The sequence below is a fragment of the Rhinolophus sinicus genome, linkage group LG02, assembly GCF_036562045.2.
Source record: "Rhinolophus sinicus isolate RSC01 linkage group LG02, ASM3656204v1, whole genome shotgun sequence".
Lineage (NCBI taxonomy): Eukaryota > Metazoa > Chordata > Mammalia > Chiroptera > Rhinolophidae > Rhinolophus > Rhinolophus sinicus.
Genome location: NC_133752.1, coordinates 107,602,895 through 107,626,793, shown reverse-complemented (window position 1 = coordinate 107,626,793; position 23,899 = coordinate 107,602,895). Strand labels below are relative to the sequence as shown.

Sequence of the window (23,899 nt, the reverse complement as noted above, 5' to 3'; positions counted from 1 at the left end):
TCCTCAGGAAGTCCTACTACAGTCTTTGCACACTGTTGGTATTGACAGCAGAAGTGGGCAATGGGCACCCCAGAAACACCGGTTATTCTGCTGATGGGGCCATGACACCATTGGGCCACTTCAGGCTATTTCTGGCTGACAGGCATTACTTTCACATCACACAATGTCTCGTTTCTCTTCTCTTCAACCTACCTATAAAATGTCCTCTCTCTTGACATGACATCTCTGGGTACATCTACGCCCCAACACACTGGTGACCCATAAACATCCTTGGAGGACCAACAGCGTCACTCGTGACTCGATTGTTCCCAGTTGTGTCTGGTTCTCAGATCCTGACAGTTCCACTTTGTCCCCACCGCCTGCATGGGGCAGTGGCTGTGGGACCACATCCAGTACAGAGAGCCTTACCAGTTGCTGAGTTGTGGTCTGCAGAAGGGCTTCCCCCGGGACCTGCTCCAGAGCCCTGGGCCTTCAGCCCATCCTCAGAGGTGCTGCATTGGGCCTCTCGGTGCCTAGGGACAAACTACTTACCCTAAGGGATGCCTTTTTAATCCTTTTGGGAATTCAGAAGCTGTGGACAAAAGCTCTGACCTGTGTGTGCTCCACACAAGCTCCCGATCCAGCTGTTTCTTCTTCTCCCTGGACCTCAACATCATGGTCCCCACCTCAGCCAGCTGGCATTCAGGCCGTTTGGGAACCGTCTGTGCATTCTCTTACTTTGGCATTTAGCCCACTCCTGTTTCCTCTTAAAGTCCGTGTTGTTTCATTTGCCTAACTAGGTTTTTGGCTTCCATTCGGCAGAAATGGTGCCTCTCTTAGCCTTTGCCAGTGGGGTGGTTGGTGGTTGGTGGGCAGTCGTTGGTCATTAGTGGTTGGTGGTTGATGGGCAGTGGGCCAGGGGCCTGTGAGCCGTGGGCGACTGCCTCAGACCTGGGTTTACTTTGAGGTGGTGGGGGTAACTGGTAGCAGACACAGAGCATTATTGATTGTTGCTGCTGCTTTTATATTGGATCAATATTATTGAATTTATCACTGACTGCTTTCATCACTAGAGATAGTATAAGATTTAACATACAAGTTATAATAAGATTACCACAGTTTTTGGTAAAGAAAGTATAAAAGGCTTCCTATGAAACAAGTGGTGAAAATTAGGGGCTGGGTGTTTGGGGAGAAGCTGTTTTTGAAGGACCTGTTTATTGAGACTGGAGAAATGAACAGCCTGGTCTCAGGGGAGCTGGTAACACTTCAAAAGTAAGGTGGCCGCCAGCAGGTCTAAGAGGAAGGGTGCCAGGGGCTCTGCTGGCGGGCTGGCGGCAGAGAGCACACACTCAGTTTGAGGATGGTGAGCAGCAATCGATACCATCAGGACTAACTCCCTCTTCACAGCCTGAAATTCAAGTTCAGGAGCCAGACACTGCCTTAGTCCCCAGACAGCCGCTGTAATTTTTTACAGTTCGTTTTTATGGAGAAAGTTTTAATCTGCTCATTTAAAGACCCATGGCGATCAATAATCAAGCTTGGGTACTTAAAATTAGAAACCATGTCTAAAGGAACATTAGTTCCAGAAGGTTTGGATTTTTATATGCCACTCAACTTTTGATTGTTAGAGACAAAAGCGAAAATCTCCTGTTGGTTTCCCCCCAATCTTCAGGAGACTGGTGTTTGCTCTTCAGTGAGAGTGCAGCCGTGGCCGTGACAAGATGTTTGCTGTCATGTGGCCTTGACACATGGAGGCGGAGAACTCGGTCTGTTGTACCCCTTTGAGCTGAAGGACAAAGGGACTACCATTTCTTTGGTGTGTCACCCAACCTAACTTGTGGGTTTGAAAGTCAGTTCTCACTGACGTGGTGACACAACCCACTTGCTGCAGTTTTGTTCTGTTTCACCAGGTGATGTTAATGGTGGCTTTTGAGGGTGGATTTCACTCAGACTGTTTCTGGTTCTGTCATTTTCCAAAGACCAAGTGGGTTGGGCTAAGTGAGTAACAGCTCTTCCCCGGGGCTGCTGTAGCACACCACCACACACTGGGTGGCTTCAAACAATGGAAATGTATTCTCTCCCAGCTCTGAAGGCCACGAGTCTGAAATCACGGTGTTGGTGTCAGCAGGGCCATGCTCCCTCTGAGGCCCCAGGACAGTCTACTCCAGGCCTCTTTTCTAATCGGCCTGTGGTTGCGGCCATCCTTGGCATTCCTTGTCTCATGGACACATGGCTCCAGTCTCTGCCTCCTTCTCCACATGACCTTCTCCCTGTGTGTCTGTCCCAAATGCCCTCTGCCTCTCTTATAAGGTAATGTAGTTGCATTGAGAGCCCACCTGAACAACCTAGGATAAGCACTTCCTCTCACCATCCTTAATTTAGTCCCACCTTCATATTCACTCTTTCAACACACAAGGTTATAGCACAGGTGAGGACATGGACATATCTTTTTGGGAGCCACCATTTAGCCCAGCACATCTTCTGCATCTCTTGTTTATGAAAACCTACTGTTTACCCTCCACCATGGGCCTCTTACTCTGCTGTGGGGAATATGTCCCAAGTACGTACTCAGAGATTTGGAAAAAAGCTTTTGTACAAAGATATCTTGGAAAAGTTACTCTCAAGAGTGACAACTGGGGAACATTCCAGATATCCAGCCACAGGAAAGTATGCTGAGGGCATAACTATAAGACACAATGTTACGCACAATGTTACCGATACAACACGAGACACGATGTTACACACCATGTTATAGACACAACATGAGAAATGATGTTATAGATACAACATGAGACACTATATTACACATGCATTAAAGTGCTCATTATTTTAAAAGAAGCCACAATTGTAGCATTAAGTAATGGCTTGTGAGCACACTGCTATAAGAAGCAAAACTCCTACAGCAAGAAAAAAGACATGTTTAGGAGAAAAGATGAAAGTAAATACAGCAAAAGCTGATTGCTGTTTTCTGAATATTGGGATATTGGCTGCATGGTTACTTTCTACTTTTCACTTTTTCCTTGTTTTTCTTTATTGTTTTTTATTCTTTACAGAGGGCCTGTCCGATCTGCGATGGCCGCCACTTTGAGCTGGTTCTCCAGGAGCAGAGGTGTGATGAGCTGATCTCCTAATACCATCTCAGTTGTCCCTGTTTACCGTGTTTTGCTTCAGGGGTGTGGATGGTTGTCTATGGCCATGGGGACTTTTGGGTCTTGTTTTGTTGTCGGGCAAAGCCAGTTTACCCACAAGGACCACTGTCTGCCTGGAGCTTGGAACTGGCCTTTTACTTCAAGGTGATGTTTTTCTCCAGGGTTTTAAGTAACATTTTGCTTTTTCATTTTGACCGAAAAATAGAAAGGAGAAGGTATTTTACTTTAAAATAAAATAATCTCATGGCCTAAAATCTTCCTGGTAATTCTGATGACTCTTCCAAACAAAGAAAGCAGATTTTGATTTCTGCTGTGTTCAATATCAAAATTATTTCTAAAGGAAGGAAAACTTGACTGGTGTGTGTATCCCCGCTTCAAGCTTCTGGGGTGTTTTTCCCATTGAAGCAGGAAAAAGAGTCTCGCTGAGATCCAGGATTCTCTGTCCGCATCTGATTTAAGGGTTGGGCGTACAGGCTCTGGGTGGCAGTCTGTCAGACACCTCCAAACTCCCACTGCCCAGGGACATCCCAGGCACTGCTTCCCTAAAGAGCTGAGGGTGACATCAGTCAGCTGGCCTGGGGACCCACCTGCATTCTGACTGAAGCCATCAAGAAAGCAGATGTCATTAGCTGTGCCAACTAGTGGACACACCTGGCACATCACACACATTTCCCTGAGCTGCAGGCCCCATGTCTTTGAAATGGGCCGGACAACAATGACATCAACAGTATAGCAGCCCTCTTCCCCTTGGAGAGTCAACCTGAGTACTGGACTTAACCTGGAGAAATGAAAACATTGTGTAAAATGTGCGTATGCAGGGGCGGCCACTGTCCACGTTCAAGGTGTCCTGGCTCAGGCCCCAGGGAGCACTTGGCCTATGTGGTTTCTTACTCTCCCCTGTGGCCCGGTGCCACCCCTCTACGTCCCAGCCCACGAAAGCTCTACCCTCCCTCTCTTTGAGTACTCGCAGCCCTGAGATGCAGAAATCGCCACTGTAGGGGACCTTGCAGTTTCTGTGCCAGATGCAGGGCCAACTTTTCCTGTGTCCTCTGTAGAGCAGGTCATCTTGCCCCCATCTTCTATTGGCTCATTCTGACCGTCATAGGTGATGGACAGGTACAGCCCCACCTTCCAGAGAAGGTGCTCTGACCTGCATGTTTACTGGTGAGAAGGCTCTCATTTTCCTAAGTCATTTGTCAGGTCACCCAGCTGGACTTCATCCATGGCTCCCAGGCTGGTCTCCGTGAGGGGCATCCATGTCCTTGAATGTTCCTTATGTCTCAGGATGGTTGTATGAAAGCCAGGGCAGTGGGCATCTGCCCAGGCCCTGCAGTGTGTTCTAGAACTCAGGGAGGGCACAGGGGTGCATAGAACATGGGCTGTCTTTTGGAGTGTGTCATCTGTTAGGCGGACGAGATATAACCCAGGGGAACAGCTACAGGAGATGAGATTCTTATCAGGGGAAAATGGTCCTTTGGGCCAACGATGTGCAATCAGTGAGGTTCTCAGTGCACAGAGGCAGGTAGGTCCCCGCAGGCTGCATACGACAGGGGTCCTTCCCTTAGGAGTGCAGCGCTTCTTCCACATGTGGCTGAATGTTGATCCTTGAGAGGGGCCACAGCCAAGACAACATTTCAAGTAGATCGGAGTGAGGGTGGGGACAGGCCTAGTGACATCTCAGGGTTATCCTGAATGGGGAAGAAAGATGCTTCTGGACAGAGGGAGGTGTGCAAGAATGTCCCATCTGCTCACATGGGCTGACCCTTTTACTTATGACAGAGAAATCCGTTCATGAAGTGATTTCCCGAGAGACGTAAAGGTCTCGTGTCAAAGCTCCATGCCACTGAGTCTCAGGGGACTGACCTTTCCGATAGGGCTCTCACCTTGACAAAGAATGGGAACAGAGATGAGCCCCATCAGTGAAGCCCGTCCCCCTTTTCTTTCACACCTACGCCCCAGCAGAATCCTGACTCTTATCCTGGGTCACAGAGAACATGGCGTCAATGTGGAGAGGACTGAGGAAAGGCTCATTGGAAACATTAGATGATATGCAAAGAAATGTGAAAAATTAGCCCATTGATGGAACTCTAGGAAGTGTCCTCACAATGTTTTATGGCTCATTGTAAATGACTGTAACAATTTCAGGGTTTCTGTAACATGCTTTACTGTAAAACTGCCTTTCCACTGACATTGTAAAATGATACCAATTGTTATTCATGGAGTTCCATACTCAGAAGAATGCGTGCTGTGGTCTACTTTATATGATTACTTAGGAGTTATTGACCCAAATGGTGAGACGTGTGCGTTCCTTCTGATCTGCAGGTGGGAGCTGGAGCTGTGCTGACTGCTGGGTCTTCTGATATAATCGGATCCAGTTCATTTTGCACTGGCGTCAAAGGGGCTTCGCAAAGAGCCTTACAGATGTGTCTGTGGATGCACCGTCTCTACCTTAATTAAAGCTACAATCTTACTCATTTATTTTCATTCTAATACAGAAATGTCACATGAAATAGGTGATGAAAGCAGTCAGCCTGACATTTCTGCTTCATGGCTGCTTCGATAATACTGCAGTTGTTAAGGGAGAAATTTCTAAACCACTAAATACATGTGACTGTGGGCTCCAGGCAGCATGTGGGGTAAGACCCTGGGCTACTTCCTGGGAAAGAGGCAGCGGTTGGACTTGGCTGTGGACAGCTCCCATGCTGGTGGGCAGACACGTGACACTTAGCTTTGGCAGCTGAGGAGGGCAGACAGCAGTGCAGAAGACACAGTTTTCATCTTTCCAAAGTTGTCTGCATGGGCCCTGGGAGGGTCCAGTTTCCAGGTAGGGCTCCATGGGCTACCGCATTCACACGTCACACCGCAGCGTCCTAACCAGCTGGGCTGCGCTCACCCAGCATTTCCTGGTCCTGACCACAGCACAGGCTTCCCATCACCCAAGGGGCGCAGAAAAGTACAACGTTTCACGCCTCAGTCAGCTGGTTGAAGGTCACACACGGCCTCTGTCTTCCCTGGTGCTCATGCTCCCATGCTTCCTTGGTGTTCAGTGACCGGTACAGGTCTTGTTTCCACACATTCACCAACTGGCGAGTTGTGTTCCCAACAGGTAGTGTCATGACAGCAGCAAGGACAACTTGATGGGTCAGCCCCTGCTGGCTCCGGGCTCTGTCTCTATGGTCATACGTTCCCTTCCCGCTTGACAAAGCGTGGCTGACACTGGATGTGGGGGTTAAACGCCACTGTGGCCCTGTGTCAGGAGAGCTTTCCTCCACCTTCCCCATGTCCACCCCCACTGTCCATCGTCTGCTCGTCAGTGTCTGCCATGCCTGTGTGTGTTGGTGCTGAAGGGACATGTGACACGGAGCTCGCTGGGAGGGAGCCATTCTCAGGAGGAATGCGGACTCAGGGGCAGGTTATCACTGATACGAACAGGGGTGGGTGTGAGGGGCGGGAGGCAGTTGCACGTTGCTCACAGTGAGGGGGGCGGTAGGGCAGGGGCATCCATGGCGACCTGAGCCTCTCCTCTCAGAGGTCAGATGCTGGGGCCCATCCCAGGGCAGGGAATTTGAAGGAGTGACATGTCCTAGGGCATTGGGAAGATGACAGTGACTCCCTGCTAGTCTCAGTGAGTGCAACCTCACAAGTGGTGCAGACGGAGGTGAGGTGCTCATGGAGAGAGAGGCTGGGTGAGCATGGACAGTGCCGTCAGGAGCTCTGGGTCAGAAAGGAAGTCACAGCCACAGGCCCAGGAGGAGGCTGGACTCAGATGCGTTTGCAGATGACAAAGACAAGCTGATAGGATGACCGGGCAGTTTCAGGTGGAGGAGGCAGGATGACAGGGAGGCGGGAGGAGGTGAGTGATGGGGATGGTCCTCGAGGGGCCGCAGCGCAGATGGAGCAGGACAGCAGAGGTGGCCCACCATGGTGCAGGGAGAGCTGCAGGCAGCTTTTCCCTCCTGGCTTGTTTCCCCAGAGGTAGGACGTGCGCCTTCTGGACGCCATTCCTGAGAGGTCATGGTTGTTGTCTCGAGTCTGTGAGTGGGAAGGGGGTCTCACGTGTCCGTCCTACTGGCCCCCTGCCCTCTACTCTCACACACCCCGAGTCTGGGCTCCTGACCTGTGACTTCACTGCCTCCCAGGAGACACAACAGATGGCAGAGCTGGCCTGACATAGTCACTTCCAGCATGTGCACTTGTGTGCGAGACCTCTCATGACACTCATGTTCAGTGGCGGGCCAGTAACAATCGGCTCACAGAAAAAGGCACTGATTTGTAACTTTTGCCAGTTTCCAAAGTGTAAATATCATCCCTGTGGCCTGTTTCAAGTGACCAGTGTGACGTCACTGAGCACAGATTTGGGTTGAGATGAGCAGTAGCAGGCATGTCACCCTGGGGACACAGTGGGTATGCGTGACTCCAAGAGCAAAAATAATGGTAGAATAATTAGGAAGTGCTGATTTTGAGTATTTGTTGCCTTTGTTTCACTGTAACCCATTCAGTTGTAAGTTTATGTAGTTTACTTTTTAATAATGGCTGTATTTAACAATTGGCTTGCAAAACTGCCCGAAACAACCAGCTCTTGCAGGTCAAACTGGCTGCAGCACGCATTATGCTAGGGCAGTGCATGCTGGTTATACGAGGTCTGACAATTCAGTTCGCAAACGCATCCTAGAAAAAGTGTTACATACCCCATTGCTGAATATCACTACAGTCACCTTCCAAGTACTCCGCTTGGGAAGCTATGCACTGACGCCAACACCTCGTCCACCCTTCAAAGCAATGTTGGAACTCTTTTTCTGGAATGGCCTTCAGAGCTGTCATCGTATTACCCTTGATGTCCTGAATGTCATCAACATGTCTTCCTTTCAATATTTCCTTTATCTTCTGGTAAAGAAAGAAGTCATTGGGGGCCAGATCAGGTGAGTGGGGAGGGTGTTCCAATACAGTTATTTGTTTACTGGCTAAAAACTCCCTCACAGACAGTGCCGTGTGAGCTGCTGCATGGTCGTGATGTAAGAGCCATGAATTGTTGGCGAAAATCTCAAGTCGTCTAACTTTTTCACGCAGCTTTTTCAGAACTTCCAAATAGTAAGCTTGGTTAACTGTTTGTCCAGTTGGTACAAATTCATAATGAATAATCCCTCTGATATAAAAAAAGTTAGCAACATTGTTTTGACTCTTGATTTGGACTGACGGAACTTTTATTTTCGTGGAGAACTGGCTGCCTTCCATTGTGTACTTTGATGCTTTGTTTCAGGGTCGTATTGGTACACCCACGTTTCATCACCAGTGATAACACAGCCCAAAACATCGTCTTGCCTCTCCAAAAGTTCTTGGCAAACTTTGACTCTCCTTTGTTTTTGTTAATCGGTGAAACTGATTTTGGGACCATTTTTGCACAGACCTTTCTCCTGCCAAGATTTTCAGTTAAGATTTTCCTAACTATTTCTCTATCAGTGTTTACTTGGTCTGCTATGCTTCTCACTGTCAGCCGACGAGTTTGATGCACAATTTGACGAATTTTTGCAATGTTTTCATCTGTTCTGTTTGTTACTGGCTGCCCTGAATGCTCTTCATCAGTGACACATTCTCTCCCCTCAGAAAAACATTTAATCCATTTGTACACTGCAGTTTTCTTCATGGCATTATCCCCATAAACTTGGACTAACATGTCCCTGATTTTACTTCCACTCTTGCCAGGTTTAACAAGAAATTTAATGTTTGTTCGTTGCTTAATTCAAACTCATTCTCATGACGGCACACGACAACATGCAACAACAATAATGAACGCCACTTGGCAAAACACCACCACACGAACACAGCTCTGAGACACTGATATACCAAGGATAGGAAACCTTACCGAGCTGTTTGTACAGTGCTGCCAATGTAAGCGCATGGTGGCAAGTTCTTGAACTTAATTGTCAGACCTCATAGGTCTATGGCCATGTGTGTCCTGCCGCCATGTTACAGGCTCTGGAAGGAGGGACGGTGTGCACGCAGCCCTCCCTTCACCAAGCTAGGGTATTTCACCTGCATTTGTGCACGAAGTGCCTTCTATTTTGAACACGACGTGAGCCTGAGGTTTAATCTCTATTTGTGCATGACACTCACAGCTGAGGGACATACAAATAGGGACACACAGCATCATATGGCCTCTATGAAGCCTGTGCATAAATAGTGCAGATGTTCACGGCCTGAGTCATCAGCTCAACATATGCTCCTGCTCCAGACCAGCAGCGGCGGCCCCATTCTGAAATGGTTCATTCCTCGTGCCGGGCCTGAGCCTGGGGGACACACAGACGCCGCCACGCCAGGGGCAGGCAGAAGGCAGAACCACTTCCCTCATCCTTATCATCGCCCCTCCTCCCCCTCCTCCTCACCAACAAGTGTCGTTGGTCAGGAGCCACACGTGCACATTACTGCAACACGAACGACCCCTCAGACATACAGATGGCCCCTCAGATGCATGAGCAGACGAGGTGGTACTGGAAGTTCCTGCAGTATCTGCACGGGGTGTGAGTGGGTGGGGGGAACCCACTGGGGCAAAGGGCATCCTGGGTGGCCTGGGGGGGAGGGAGTGCACATGAAGTGCAAGAGGTGACAGAGGTGGTGGTGTGTCCAGGAAGAGGGGTGGGAGAGGGAGACATAGCGAGACAGAGACAGACAGACAGAGACAGAGACAGACAGAGACAGAGACAGAGAGGAGTGATAGGAAAACAGAGAGAAGGTGAGAGAGGAGAAAGCAAGCAAAAAGAAAGCAGCAGGAAGGTGGGGGCTCTCAGGGGACTCGTAGCAGGAGAGGAAACTTGGCACCGTGCCCCCTCCAGGTCCCCTCCCCAGTACCATTGTGGTCTTACCACCAGATTTTGGGATGAGAACTGGGTGAGTGGAGGGACTCCCCGTTGAGCCCCAATCCACCTGGCACTTGTGGATGAATCCTGGGTCCATTCAGGGCAAGCTGTCCCCCAGTCTGTCCAGAGCCAGGAGGTCACCATGTCCCCACACATGTACCCTTCCTCAAAAGCATTCTAGAACCTTTCTCTATCCCGGACACTGTTTGAAACCCCCTGGAGGGGATGGAGTGTGGACTTTGTCTTTTTAGTAGATTATTAAATAGATGTTATTAGAAAACGCACAGTCTGCTTTGGAGCAGCTGTGTCGCCATCAGCAGACCTCTCATCAGCAAACATAATGCGGGTTTTAGCACATTTAATTTGCTGTAGGACGTTTAAGATCACAGAGACCACGGAATTTCAACTCTGCAGTGTTAATTCACTGCATTTTCTAGGGAGTCAGAGAGTTAACTTAGAACACAATGCGGGAGGTCTCCGGGCACCAGGAGCATGTCGGGAAGGAACTTGTTGCTCCTTTTTCCAGCTTTGTGGGCAGATGAAAATAAGACAGAGCAGGAGTGCATCTTCTTCTGAAGGACGAGCTGGTGGACGATGACAGCCTTTCCCTCAGATGCAGACTCAGCACTTTGATTCACTGTCACTAGGCTGTCCTGCTGCCTCTGCTTGGCCAGGAGCAGTCAAACCAGGCAGTACATGGCTTCATTTCTCCACAGCCACTTGGTAGTTCCCCAGAGAATCTGAGAATTGGGATCCCTGTTCTCAGGGCTGAGGTCTGGTCTGCCCTGCAGTGCTGAGAGCAGGGAAAGGAGGCCCTGAGGACACGGGACTCTTGGCAGGGTCTGCAGCACCTGGGGACTCCTGGTTGCAGGAAGTCCGGCCTCATGAGTGTCTGGGACCACGTGCTGGGACCACGCCTGGGATGGTGCACGTGGCCTGGGTGCTGTGGGGCACCCTGCCACCCTCACGCTTGCCCTGCTCTCCCTTCACATCTGTGAGACCAGCTTTCTCATCTCCTGAGAGTTCAACCTCAGAACATTCCACGTGGAGCATCTCAGGGGGCAGTGTGGCTGGAATTGGGGCCACGTATGAGAAGGATGCACTGTTTGTACTTGGTGGGTAGATGGCAGGTTACTGAATTTACCTGAGTTTACAGAAGTTCTGATTCGCTCTTAACACGGGTTTTCCATGACTACCTTGCTGCCAGCACTGGGGGTGGCTCCATCAGGGAGACTTTCACCCTCCACAGGAACCCTCCTCTCTCCCAGGGTGTCAGGGCCTGGGGAGCAGGTGGCCCCCGGGGGTGCTGAGCTCAGGTGGGCCAAGTGGATAGCACAACTTGCCTTCCGATCAGGCTGTGAGCCTGTGCCCAGCCCATCAGACAGGGACCTGCACCAGTGTTGCGTGTGTGTGCATGCAGTGGCAGCTTGGGCTTGCCAGGCACATGCTCGCTTCAGGCACCCTCTCTGTGGGCACATGAAACGCAGAGTGTGGTCTATGAAGGAAATGGACAGGGCTTCCCTGGCTCCACTTCCTGTGCCCACTGTCCCTTGGGCCACCAGACCACGGAGGGGTTGTTACCTGGCGATCTTGTCTGTGCAGGACATGGTGACAAGCTGCTCGCCCAGCAGGACGCCGTCCCACGTCTGTACTGCGCTGGCGCTCCGGACGGGAACGGTGCCCTCTCCAGACTCAATCTTCGTGCGCAAGTGCCCACGGAATTTCCTGACGATGTGTTTGCTGCTGGTCACTAGGAGATAAGAGGTGGCGTGAGAGGCTGGGACCCTGTTTGTCCAGAGACACACAGGCTCCCCAGCCTGGAAGGCTGGAGGGGGAGTGAGCCCAGGAACAGCTCGAGGGACCCCGGTGCCACTGCCAGCAGATTGGGACTCGGAAGCATGAGTCAGTGTCAGGGCCGGGAGGACGTGGTGAAGAGCAGGCTCCAGCGCACACTTTGAGAGCGGCTCGGCCCCCTCGCACAGGGCTGGAGAGCAAGTGTCCGAGGCTCTGCAGCCATTTGGTTACAGCCGCTCAGCTCTTCCCCAAAGCACAGAGCCTGGGACAGGCCAGCGAGTGAGGGGCTGCCTCCCCCTCACTGTGGACACGGGTTTGAGTTCCATGTCATTTTTACATGTGGAATACTATTCTTACCACACTTTCAGCCATGTAAAAGTGTCAAACCATGCTTCACTTATGGACCATACAGGAAAGGCGGTGGTGGGGTTTGGCCCAAGGGCTAAAGTCTGCCCACCTCTATTGTTTCCTAGTTGCCTAATGTTGGAAAAGTTACAACCACTGTGACGCAGGTATTTCATACTAAACCCGGGGTAATAACGGTGCCTGCTCCTAGGCTGTTAAATGAGACAGGACACCTGACAGTGTCAGCACGTGCCACTTATTACGGATGGGCTACGTTAGGCAGGTGCTCTCCTGCACCCTACGGATGGCCCTGTGGTCCCTAACATGCGCGTGCGTGCGCGCATGCGTGCACACACACACACACACACACACACACACACACACACACAAACACACTACACACCCCATAGTTATTTGGAGAACTAGTTTGAACAAGTGGAAGATTACTTTTCTTTCTTTCTTTAAAAAAGTTCTGTACTTTGAGTCTGGACACTGTGATATGGAAATGGTTAATGGCTTTGCATGCAAATTACATATAACACTGCACAGTGATCCCAGCATTTACATACATGTTATGGATGAATATTAGATGCATTCTTTAAAACTTTCTATTGCAGTTTGAGAAGTTGTGGAGATGCGGTTTCTCTGTCACTTATCCTTACTGAAGGCATCAAATAATAAATAACATGGATTCACGTGGGTACCTTCTCTTACATACCTTGACTTAACTTCCAGTATGTTTTCTCATTGTTTCTAAGAACTGAAGTTCCTATACTACATACCATCATGCCAAAAGGCCATCTCCTGGGAAAAGAGATTGCTGTATGTCAGAGACAGTAAACTTTTGAGAGGTTTCAATTGCTTTTTGATCCTCTTGCCAACCAAGTACTTGATGCAAACCAATTTGAACTGGTCTGTGAGTCATCCACAGAAGGAAGGACCAAGGTGACAGACTCAGCCTGGGTGGGCACAGCCAAGGACATCCAGTCCTCCTCCTGGTGAAGCACAAATCTCTTCTTTGCAACTTTAAATGGCACTAGGTATCAGATGATGATGGCGATGGCAATGATGATGGTGATGACAATGGTGATGGTGGTGATGATGACAAGATAGTGATGGTGATGGTGACAATGATGATGATGATGGTGATGATGGTGATGATGGTGGTGATGGTGGTGATTGTGATGGTGATGATGGTGGTGATGATGATGGTGATGGTTGTGGTGGTGATGATGGTGATGGTGATGATAAATTGAACATTAGATAGTTGACATAACTCAAAACACCTGAGGCAAACTTTGGTCTGACCTGACTTTTTATACTGTCCAGTGGGGTCTTTATAACATCAATTTCCAGTGGCCAGCAGCACTGGGAGAGTGGAGGGCCAGCATACCAAACAGTCTGCAGAGTTTACCACATGGTAGGGACCTGACTCTTCTATGTGAGGAATATTTTCTTAGGGAATGTGATACTTGCTGCCCCTCTCTTTCTGGTGATTATAGTGTCCATATCACTCTCTCATGCTTCAACCACTGTGTCACTTTTCAGACCTTGGAAGTTGCCTATTATATTGAAAGGCTTTTCTAAATTCTTACCCATTGCTTCTGCACAACTAACTTGCTTTCAAGTAGACTCCATAGTTGGTAATGACGTGACAAGAGCGAGGCCTGGCTTGAGTAACAACTGGTTTCTAGAAGCTACCAAAGCTTTCAAGTAGATTAATTTTTCCTGAAGAGCCAGGTGCACAAGGGGCTCCTGACAAGTATTTATTGGAGGGGGTGTTAAATCTCAGGCTGCCTTCTCTAGTAGCTCCCTGATGAGCTTGATCAGTGGTCTTACACAGCCCGTTTCCTCTGGCTCTTTCTTGCCTAATTGCGAGAGGCAGGAGGGAGTTGAAGATGCCACTTCTAGCAGAACAAAATGCCGATCAAACCAGAAACTGCGGGGAATGGAACTTAAATATCTGTAGTGGGTTTAGGGCATGTCCTACAGTGGAGGTGTGTCACGTGAAAAGGCTGCCTGCCATGTGTATGTCCATGAGAGTAGTCTAATCTAATTCTAATAGCCCAAGTCATCAGACTCTTCATTACAGTGCTTATTAACCTGAAACCCTTACATTTGGAGACTGATGTCAAGATAAAGTGAGGATGGTAATACACCTTAGGAAATTGTTCACGTAAATGCTTTATTTTTAGGAGAGAATCAAAAGGGGATGGAGATAAATGGCAATCGAAAAAGTCCATGTAGGGAGCCAAGATCTATCTAAAAAGTGACACAGGGTTGCTGTAAGGCTGTAAGGGAGAGAGAGCCAAAAAAGGGAAACAGGTATAGGAAAGGAAGAGAATGTTTTTAAACACCAAATAAACTTAATTTTCAAATCATCTTTATTTTTTTTTAAGATTTTTTTTTTAATTGGGGAAGGGGGACAGGACTTTATTGGGGAACAGTTTGTACTTTCAGGACTTTCTTCCAAGTTAAGTTGTTGTCCTTTCAGTCTTAGTTGTGGAGGGCGCCGCTCAGCTCCAGGTCCAGTTGCCATTTTCTAGTTGCAGGGGGCACAGCCCACCATCCCTTGCGGGACTCGAGGAATCGAACTGGTCACCTTGTGGTTGAGAGGATGCGCTCCAACCAACTGAGCCATCTGGGAGCTCAGTGGCAGCTCAGCTCAAGGTGCCGTGTTCAATCTTTAGTTGCAGGGGGCACAGCCCACCATCCCTTGCGGGACTCGAGGAGTTGAACCGGCAACCTTGTGGTTGAGAGCCCACTGGCCCATGTGGGAATCGAACCGGCAGCCTTCGGAGTTAGGAGCACAGAGCTCCAACCGCCTGAGCCACCGGGCCAGCCCCAAATCATCTTTAAAAGCCATATCCCAGGCCGGATAGCTCAGTTGGTTAGAGAGCAGTGCTTTTAACAACAACAAAGGTTGCTGGTTCGATCCCCAACATGTGCCCACTGTGAGCTGCACCCTCCACAACTAGATTGAAACAACTACCTGACTTGGAGCTCAACGGTCTTGGAAAAACACACTTAAATAAAAAAATAAAATAAAATAAAAGGCATATCCCAGAATCAATACCTGTGAAGCAATCTACTGTTTATTGTGATAATGTCTACAGTATTTGTCATGTGGTCACGTGGGAGTCCTTTGTCATAGTTGATGAAGATAGTGATGGTGACGATGGCGAATTAGGAGGCCATTTACATTTGTTGATGCTGCAATGCATGAACATGACCATATAATGGATGCGTCTCTAACTCGGTAAGCAAATCTGAAGACAGGGACTTCAGCAAGTGCACATCAGGTTCCCTGAGTTCCTATGGGATTGTGGGCTTACCTACTGAGTGGCCCTAATGTACAATAAGTGGACTAAGGCACACGAGGCACTTAGCACATGCTTGTGAGATTTGGCATAATCATGTGATTTCTCATGGCATCTAGAGGGAGATAGACTGGAAATTTAACTAAGCTGTCAAACTCTTGGGAAATGGCAGCAAATACTGAATTTACCGGGTTATTTGAGAACCTGTGAAGAAAGAAGACTTCATGAAGGATGCTTGTGGGTTAGTGGGAGGACAGTAAGTAGTTGTCCTACAAGAGCTCAGGCACAGGGAAGTGTCCTGGCGCTGTCATTGCTCTTGTCCATTCTGGTTCTTATCAGAATAGCCTTGGGTCTAGCCCCAGTCTCCCAGAGCCAATTAGGACCAGATCATCCTCGTGGGACTGGTCTCCCCCAGTGAGACACTGTGAGTGGGTAAGGTCAAGACCTCCCTCTGTGGCCTGTGGCTGCAGTGGCTCCATCCCCACCGGGAGCGGCCACACCTGCCTGACCTTTGGAGACACCCCCATAGACCTCCTGCACACACAGACCTTCCCACCGCACCAGTCGGGGCAGGAGACAAATTAGGGCTTCCAATCCAGGGCTGGAAACATGGCGAACCCTCAGAATCACCAAGGAGCTTTCAAAAGTACAGGCCCTGGGACCCCACCACAGTGAAGGCGCCAGAATCTTGGGGGAGGCATGGGCAGCAGGAATCTGTATTGGTGGAAACTTCCCCGTGGTCCTGACAGACAAGCCAGGTGTGGGGACAACCTGATCAAATGTGTGGCTGCTCGCAGGCCACACACCTCTGTGATGTCTCAGACCAGTCAGTACTGATTCCGTTTTTAGACTCCAGGGAGAGAGAATTTATGATCCATCCAGATGAGTGCTTTTGAGAAGAAAAACCTGGGGAATTGAGAATTTCATCAGCCACAGGCATCCGAGGGACCGGATGGGCAGGGTCACGCCAGGGCTCAGAAGCCCATGGAAGCTTTCTCGCCGAGGGACAACTGAGGCCAGGACAGCCCCGGTAGGTGGCACGGTTGCTCGGTAGCCGGTGGGAGTCAGGCGTTTGCTATAGTCAGACTCGGTTCTCTGCCGGCCGTCTGGGATGTGATACTGGCTTCCCAGGTTTAGACCCAGGGACAGACTTTCCTTCCTGTGCTCGCTCTGTGTTCCTTCGCTCTCTAAGGGCAGGGGGACAATGCAGGCACCTCTGTTCAGAGCATCTCAGACATAGTCAGTCATAGATGTGTCTGCAGACCCATGTTCTCATGTCTGTGTGTGCTATGCCCATGCCTACATATGTTCTTATGTACACAACACGCACGCACACATGTGCTTATGCATACACACGTGCACATAGTGTATATATGCTCATGTGTGTGCACAGTCATGTGCTCATAGCCATGTGTGGACTTGTAGGTACATGTTCTTATGTTGTGTGCACACACGTGCTTATGCATGTGTATACTAGTCTGTGCACATACTTGTATGAGTGTGCCCACATGTGTGCTTATACCTGTGTGTGTACTTGTGTGTGTATCTGTGCTTATGCACGTGCGTGTGTGTGTGTGTGTATGTGTGTGAGAAGGAAGTGGGTAGGAGAGTCGGGCACAGCTGCGGTGCTGTGTCTGTGTGGAGATGTACAAATGCAGAACAAATGAGGGTGTAAGGATAAAATGAGCTCAAGTGACGGGGACCATGCAGGGCAATGCTGGCAGAGAGAGGGCGGCCCCCGGAGAAGCAGGAGGTGGGAGGCCTTGGTCTCCAGGGTGGGGCTTCTGCTGGGTCGTGACATGCTCGTCAGAACTGATGACAACATCGGTAGGGGACGGTGCAAGTCTGTTTTGCACGTATGGACATGGCGATACTGCTGTGACCTTTGGGCTGTGTGCCCTGAGTGGAGGGACAGTGAGGCTGGGTTCCTGCAGGGCTAGCCTGTAGGAAGCAGACAGGCTGACCTCTGGGAGTGGCCCTAACAGGCAGGGTTCCCTGCGGGCTGTCCCCACGGCCTCTGCCCAGTAGGAGCCCCTCAGAGCGGAGGTCCTGGCTGCCTGCATCCCCTGCTCAGGCAGGGCTGTCCAACCCTCTTGAAAGAGTAGCAGAGAGAAACACGTGAGAGAGCCAATGCAGAGCCCGCACCCTTGATGTCAGCAGATTCTCTCTAACATGACAGTTATTACTGAGCCTTATACCTTCCTTCGGAGAGCAGGGAAATTGAAGTCTGTCTGGGAGGCCCTCCCAAGCAGGAATTTGGGGTTTCCTGCCCTTACTGAGTGGATGAGGAATAGTGATGTAGGGCTCTTGGCAGCTGGTCTGTGGGGGAACAGGCCAGGGACCCTCCTTGGCACTGGAGCAACACCAGCCTTAGTAACTTGGGAGCAGCACCTCATTTGTGTCTGGCATATCTGCAGCCAAAATGTGAGGAAAATGTTTTATTTTGTTTTCTCCTACTAGCACCTGCCACTTCTTAAAAGCACCATGAAATAAAAGACATCTGTGCCTGAAAGCAAACCCCAGGGCACATGTGAGAACGTGTGTGTTTGTTTTTCTAAATCACTGGCTTTGCATATTGGAATCAGGGCTGTAGAGGCCGCAGTGGGCGCCTGAAGTGCAGAGGTGGGGGCCCAATGACCTGAACAGACCCTGTGGGGACAGAGCCAGGAGTGCAGTTTCTAGGCTCTCAGCCTCATGTGGAAAGGTGCTGGCTCAGGTAGTAAATGGCCATCAACTGTGATTGGATGGCCATCAGCTGTGGCTAGTTGGCCGTCAGCTATAACCAGTGAGCCATTGGCCACTAATATAACTGCCGTGGCTACGCTAGCAGAAAATGGGGGTTAGCAAGAAGATGATGGCTGAGTTAGCAAGCGCAGATTGCAGTTAGCAAGTAGGGTTGATTGGTTGGCAGAAAAGCAGACAGCAGGTTGCGGATAGTGTGGTTCCTGCCTCCTGTGTCTCTAACCCAGCCGCCAGTGAGACTATAGTGGTATGACTCCCCTACCTATGGCTCCGTGGGTGTTCCTTTTTGGCCTCACCATGTCCTGCGTTCTTATATGGGGAGCGGGACCAGAGACCCTGCCTGACACCCCGCGTGTCAGACCCTCTGCAGACACCGGTGGCTCAGGTGGGGCTGGGGTTCCCGCCAGCAGGAAGCTGCATGAATTAGGGCAGCCCCACATGTATGGGTCTCCTCCCAGGACTGAGGGCCACTAAACTGGGTCTTCACGATGTCAAAGCATCTGAGAGAAATGGAGCGCTAATCCCAGTAGCTCCACAGGCCACGTTTCAGTTGTCTATGGGTGTCAGGCTCATGCAGACCCAGCCTGATGAACATCTCAGGAAAAACGATCGCTCCACGTTATGTCCTCTCTCTCTTTCTGAGACGGCATAGTAGTGAAGGAACACCCTGCCTGACCCCACCTGACCCACCCAGCCCCTCGCCCCTGGGGCAGCGCCTTGAAAGGTCCTTGATACTTACTGGGTTCCATATTCTTGATTCTCAATTAGACTTGATTCTTCCATTTACTTTTCATAGAGTGTTGTATGGAATGAATGTTTGTGTCTCCCCAATTTTTCTGTTGAAGCCTAACCCCAGTGTGACAGTGTTAGGAGGTGGGGCCTCTGGAAAGGGATGAGATCATGAGGGTGGATGACTGGGCAGGCCTGCAGACGCCACAGCACACACACGAGGTCTGGGCACAGATAACCTAGGACCATGTCCCACATGGAGGACAGCGTGGGGCTGCTTGTTTAAAAAGGTAAAAACGTGGTCTCTTACGGTCCGTGGTGATTTCGTAGGGCGAGTTGAGGCGCGCGTCTCCGCAGGGGGACGTGCTCACGTACAGATGGAACAGGGTGTTGTCCCTCAGCCTATAGCCTCCGTCCTTCAGCCGCACAAATATGGAGCGCTCCGAGTCCTCTCGACGCTGGCTAGGGGCAGAAAGAGGCGTAGTCACTGCTGCAGACCAAGCCAGATGCGTCCCACCTGGCGGGCAGATGCTTTTGTCCCATTTTGTCATTATTCCCACTTTCCCCCTCTTTACCCTTGCGTGGAAACCTTCCGAATAGCTGGAAGCAAACACAGCAAAAACCCATCCTCAACACCCTTCCCCAGCAGTCACGTTTGGGCTGATCGTTCCCACAGCCAGCTTCTGAGTAGACATGAACCCGGGTCTGTGTCTCTAAAACGGGGCTCACAAGCATCCTTGAGGGCACTGGGGGTTCCACATGGCCTCCACGGCCAACACGCGTCTGTATTAAAGGAGAAAAGGAACTTTGACAGGGGGCAGGGCTTGGCTGCCTGCCCAGCGAGGAGCCCGGGGCCTGTACCTGCTTTCCTTCGGCATCTAGCCCAGGTAGTCTCCAGCAAATCCAGTGGCCCTCCAGTGCCTGAAGGGCACGCTCTTTGCCCTTGGCCCACAACCGCCCATAGTCGTCACACGCTGTCTCCTCCAAGGTGCCGACGCCCCGCAGGGCACTGAGCTGGCGCGGCTGCTCCCTTCCCAGGCCCAATCTCACTAGCCACAGTCTCTTCTTTCTGCCGCTCTGGCTGTTTTTACATGTTCTGCCCCATTGGTGACGGATTCTTGCCTGCTGGGCCTGCCATCACACAGGCAGTAGAACAGACATTTTCTCCCTAGGAAACCCTCGAGGCGGCCCACAGCCTTCCTGCTTCCTTGCTTCTGCTCCTTCCGCTGCCAGGCCCCCTCACTCTCTCAAAGTGCCCCCCAACCTTGGAGCAAATGCAGAGCCTGGCCTGCCAGGGGACTGTGCTCCATTTGTCACCTTTGCTGGCTTTTTGCAGTCATTGCTCATCCTCCCATGGGGCAGACCATACCCCTCCCAGCCTGTGGCACAATTCCATTGCTCGTGGGTCACTCCCTAGAGCCCCCAAGACCCCATGTTAGTGGGTTTGAGGGACACTGCTTCAAAGGACGTGGAAGCAGCTGGGAGAGGCAAGGAAGAAATGTTTCTGGCAAAGACACAGCCATGAGTGCCTGTAACCACACACCTCACCGCAGGGCTGCATCTGGACGTGTCACGAGCTCACGTCCACCTGCAGTTCTGCTCCTGTGGTTGTTATAAAGAGATGGCAGCCAGTGCAGTGATAACCTGCGCCTTCCGGTGGCCCGAGCAGGTTGCCTGAGGAGCTGGAGCATGTTTCCCGGGGTCTCTGGGCCCCGTGCTTTCCGCACCTCTCTGAGAACATGCTCAGAGGAGCAGGCAAGAAACAGCCACTGCAGTGGTGGCGCCAAGAGTCAGGGTCTGGGAAGTGGGGTGCACTCGGGGCTGTGGGGTGTAGGAGAGGGCCAAGGTTGAACCTGGCCTGTGTTACAGATGTACTCCGAGCTGCTGGTGGGGGACATGGGAAGTTGGCCTGGGCTTCTCTGCTGGCATTTGAGCCCCGTGGCCTGGGGTGGGACAAGGTCTGGGGAAGGAAAATGAAAGGGCAGGCTGCCTTGCAGCCTGGAGTCTGAGAGGAGGCCGCACCTTTGTATGCTCTGTAAGAAGTGTTCTTGGCTGAGAAACTGTCAGAACAGGTCGCAGACAAGGGTGGAGGAAGGCACTGAGCTCTCCTGCGCTTTTCTGCTGGCCAGACACACCGAGCCTGGTGAAAATTCTGGGGCCTGGGTCCCCTTTGAAGTGGGCACAACTTCGTCAGAATGGAGTGGAAGTGTCAATATCACCACTACTCTGTCATGTTGGGATGCAGGGAGTTGCTCCGCGTAACAAAGCTCTGTCCCCACTGTCTCCCAGAGACAGCTGACTTTCTGTGAGGTTGTCTTTCCTTCTAAAATCTGAGGTTAGTTCTGGATTAATCATGGGGGCCCATGGTGGGAAGAATATTGTCTTCACTGAAACCCACAGGATGGGGCAGCTGTTACTCTGGGGACACCTTGTACGCCCCTCTAGCCAGCCCAAAGTCCTATCATCACCTTGTCTGTGGCATTTAGAGTGTGAGTGATGTGACAGCTGTCGGTGTGGAGCACAGGGCAGCTGTGCCCTCACCCTCTTTTTGAACGGTGCCCTTGACTTTGGATGCATGCTGGCCTCGTGATGAGAGCCCTGTGCCTGCGGTCTGTGCCTTTACTGTGGCGCATAGTTGTCATAGCGACCCCCTTGCTATGCGTTCAACGTTTGTGTCCCCCCAAATTCCCATGTTGAAGACGTACCCCTCAGGGTGGTGATGTCAGGAGGCGGGGCCTCGGGAGGTGATGAGGTCACAAGGGTGGAGCCGCCATGATGGAATTAGTGTCCTTATAAAGGAGACCCAGAGGGCCCCCTTGTCCCTCTCTCCAGGTGAGGTCACAGGAGAAGATGCTGTCTGTGAACTTGGAAGCAGGTCCTTACCAGATACCAGACCTGCTGGGGCCTTGATCTCAGACTTCCGGCCTCCAAACTGATCTGTCAGTGACTCAGCCCCTACCTGGGGTGTCTGTTACAGCAGCCTGAGCTAAGACACCCCAAATGTTTTCCTAGAAAATGTCATCACATGGGATGGGTGTGTGACACGGTGTGTTCATACATGTGGGCATGCGTGTGTGGGGGGGTGACATGTGTGCACCTTGTAGATTGCCTGCTGCAGCTACAGTCACCAAGGGACAGGCAGGTGTTCCCTGGAGGGAGACCTGAGCATCATGAGGGAGAGTCTGGAATTTCAGCCTCCGACTGGCCTGTGTGGCCACATTGCTGGCGCTCAGAGGACACTGCCCATATGAGTAAAACCTGTGCTGTCAGGGCAGCCTGTCCGCCACATGCAGGGGGTCTGCTGGGATGCAGGGAAAACTAGGGGAGCTGGCCTAGGTCACCAGACCAAACTGGCGTCCATAGCCAGTGTCTCTGGGACTGGCCACTCACCTGAGGTGCAGCTCCAGCTGCGCGTACAGGAAGTGGAGTAGTGCCCTTCGTGCCACCGTCTCCGCATGGCAGTCGTTGACCACCAGCCCCTGGTCATTGAGGTACTCGCCGCTGATGCACTTGGTCCCCGAGGACAGGACGATAACCTGTGCTTGCCTGACATCCAGGCCTGGGGGACAGAGAAGATGTCATAACAGCACCCTCCCTGAGGGGCGACTGCTTTCCTCTCCACCTGCCTCATCCCGCAAAAGCCCGCTGTCCCAGCCTCCCCGTTCTCCCACCCACAAGCCTCCACGTTTACTCAGGCTGGCGAGCACCACATGGCTGCTGTGACGGGGCTTTGTGGAGGCAGAGCGAGTGCTCGGGTGGGCCACAGCCACCTTGTTTCAGGTGGTACAGCCAGTGGGAGCGCTCCTTCCCAGACTACTCAAAACCCCAGTGTGTCTCTATTTGACAAGCACATTTGTATAGCAGAGTCCTGAAAACAGAAGGTGTGGTGGACACCGTGAGGTGCCCTGTCACCAAAGAAGTGACAGAGGGCCTCTGCCACCTACAACCTGGAGGGAGAGCAAGCAGGGGGGCTGCTGGTGTTCAGGCTTCAATGCCAGAGTGCAGAGGCCCTGGCCGATTGCGCCATCATTACCCAGACAGACCTCAGAAATTCTGCTACCACCTCCCCCTGGTCCGGCGGGGTGAGAATTACATCTTGATTCAAAGATTTGCTGATGGGAACATGTGGTGCCTAGGAGGGGGGTGGAGGCCATGGCAAGTGTGGGCTGTGCAAGAACAGGACTCTGTCCACACGGTGGCCCCCCCGCCCCCGCACTGTCAGCCTTTGCCTCGGAGGCAGCCCAGGGCTCCAGGCAAGATTCCTGTGCAAATTCAAGACCCACAGGCCATGCGCTCACTTTGCCTTCCTGAGTGGAACCTGCTGTCCCTTAGAGCCACCAGGACCTGGTGATGAACTGAAACAGGTGCCTGAGTCCCCAAACGTGCATCTCTAAGTCACCTGGGACCTGGCCAGTGATTCCTACTAAGAGTCACTGCTTTTCTAATTTCCTTCTTGGGGCTTTGCTTGGACCGAACAAACCTCTGACTGTGGAAGTCAAAGCTCATCATCCCGAGGAGTTGGAAGTGCGAGTGTCACACGCTCAGCCATCTGTGCCCCAAGAGCACTCGTGATAAGTGTGGCGGGCCTTGAGGGCCACATGGAGAGGCCATCAAGGCTAGCTGACCACCATGCGAGTCACAACAGGATGCTGGGCCCAGCGTGTCCCCTCCCAGAAGTGCAGGGATGTCTGGTGGGTCCCGCACAGACATGGGGGTCCTGCTGAGGCTGTGGCACACGCTCTCCAGGGCCCCTGTCTGGGCCTGGCCTGCCTTTGGGGCTGCGTTTCAGGAGTGATGTCTGAGCTATGGAGTTTCTGCTTCCAAAACTCTCGCTTCCTCCTGAGGACAGTGCCTGATGCGCGTCACCAACAGCCATGAATGGCGCTGAGTTCTCTGATTCAACCCACACGCTTTCCATTTCCCCTAAAGAGCCACAGGACAGATGGGAGACAATCCGCAGGGGAGACTGCCTCCTGTTCCATCGTGCTTT

At 51.4% G+C, this 23,899-nt stretch overlaps 1 protein-coding gene across 1 annotated transcript in view; it reads right to left on the bottom strand.

Moving 5' to 3' along the window:
- The window catches only part of ADARB2 (adenosine deaminase RNA specific B2 (inactive)), a 393,637-nt gene that overhangs the window by 23,122 nt on the left and 346,616 nt on the right, over window positions 1–23,899 (bottom strand). Inside the window, exons 5-7 of the mRNA XM_019716542.2 lie at window positions 22,300–22,468; window positions 19,220–19,371; window positions 11,561–11,729 (exon numbers count right to left, since the gene is read on the bottom strand). Coding sequence (XP_019572101.1) covers window positions 11,561–11,729; window positions 19,220–19,371; window positions 22,300–22,468 — 490 coding nt within the window. The remainder of the gene's footprint in view (window positions 1–11,560; window positions 11,730–19,219; window positions 19,372–22,299; window positions 22,469–23,899) is intronic.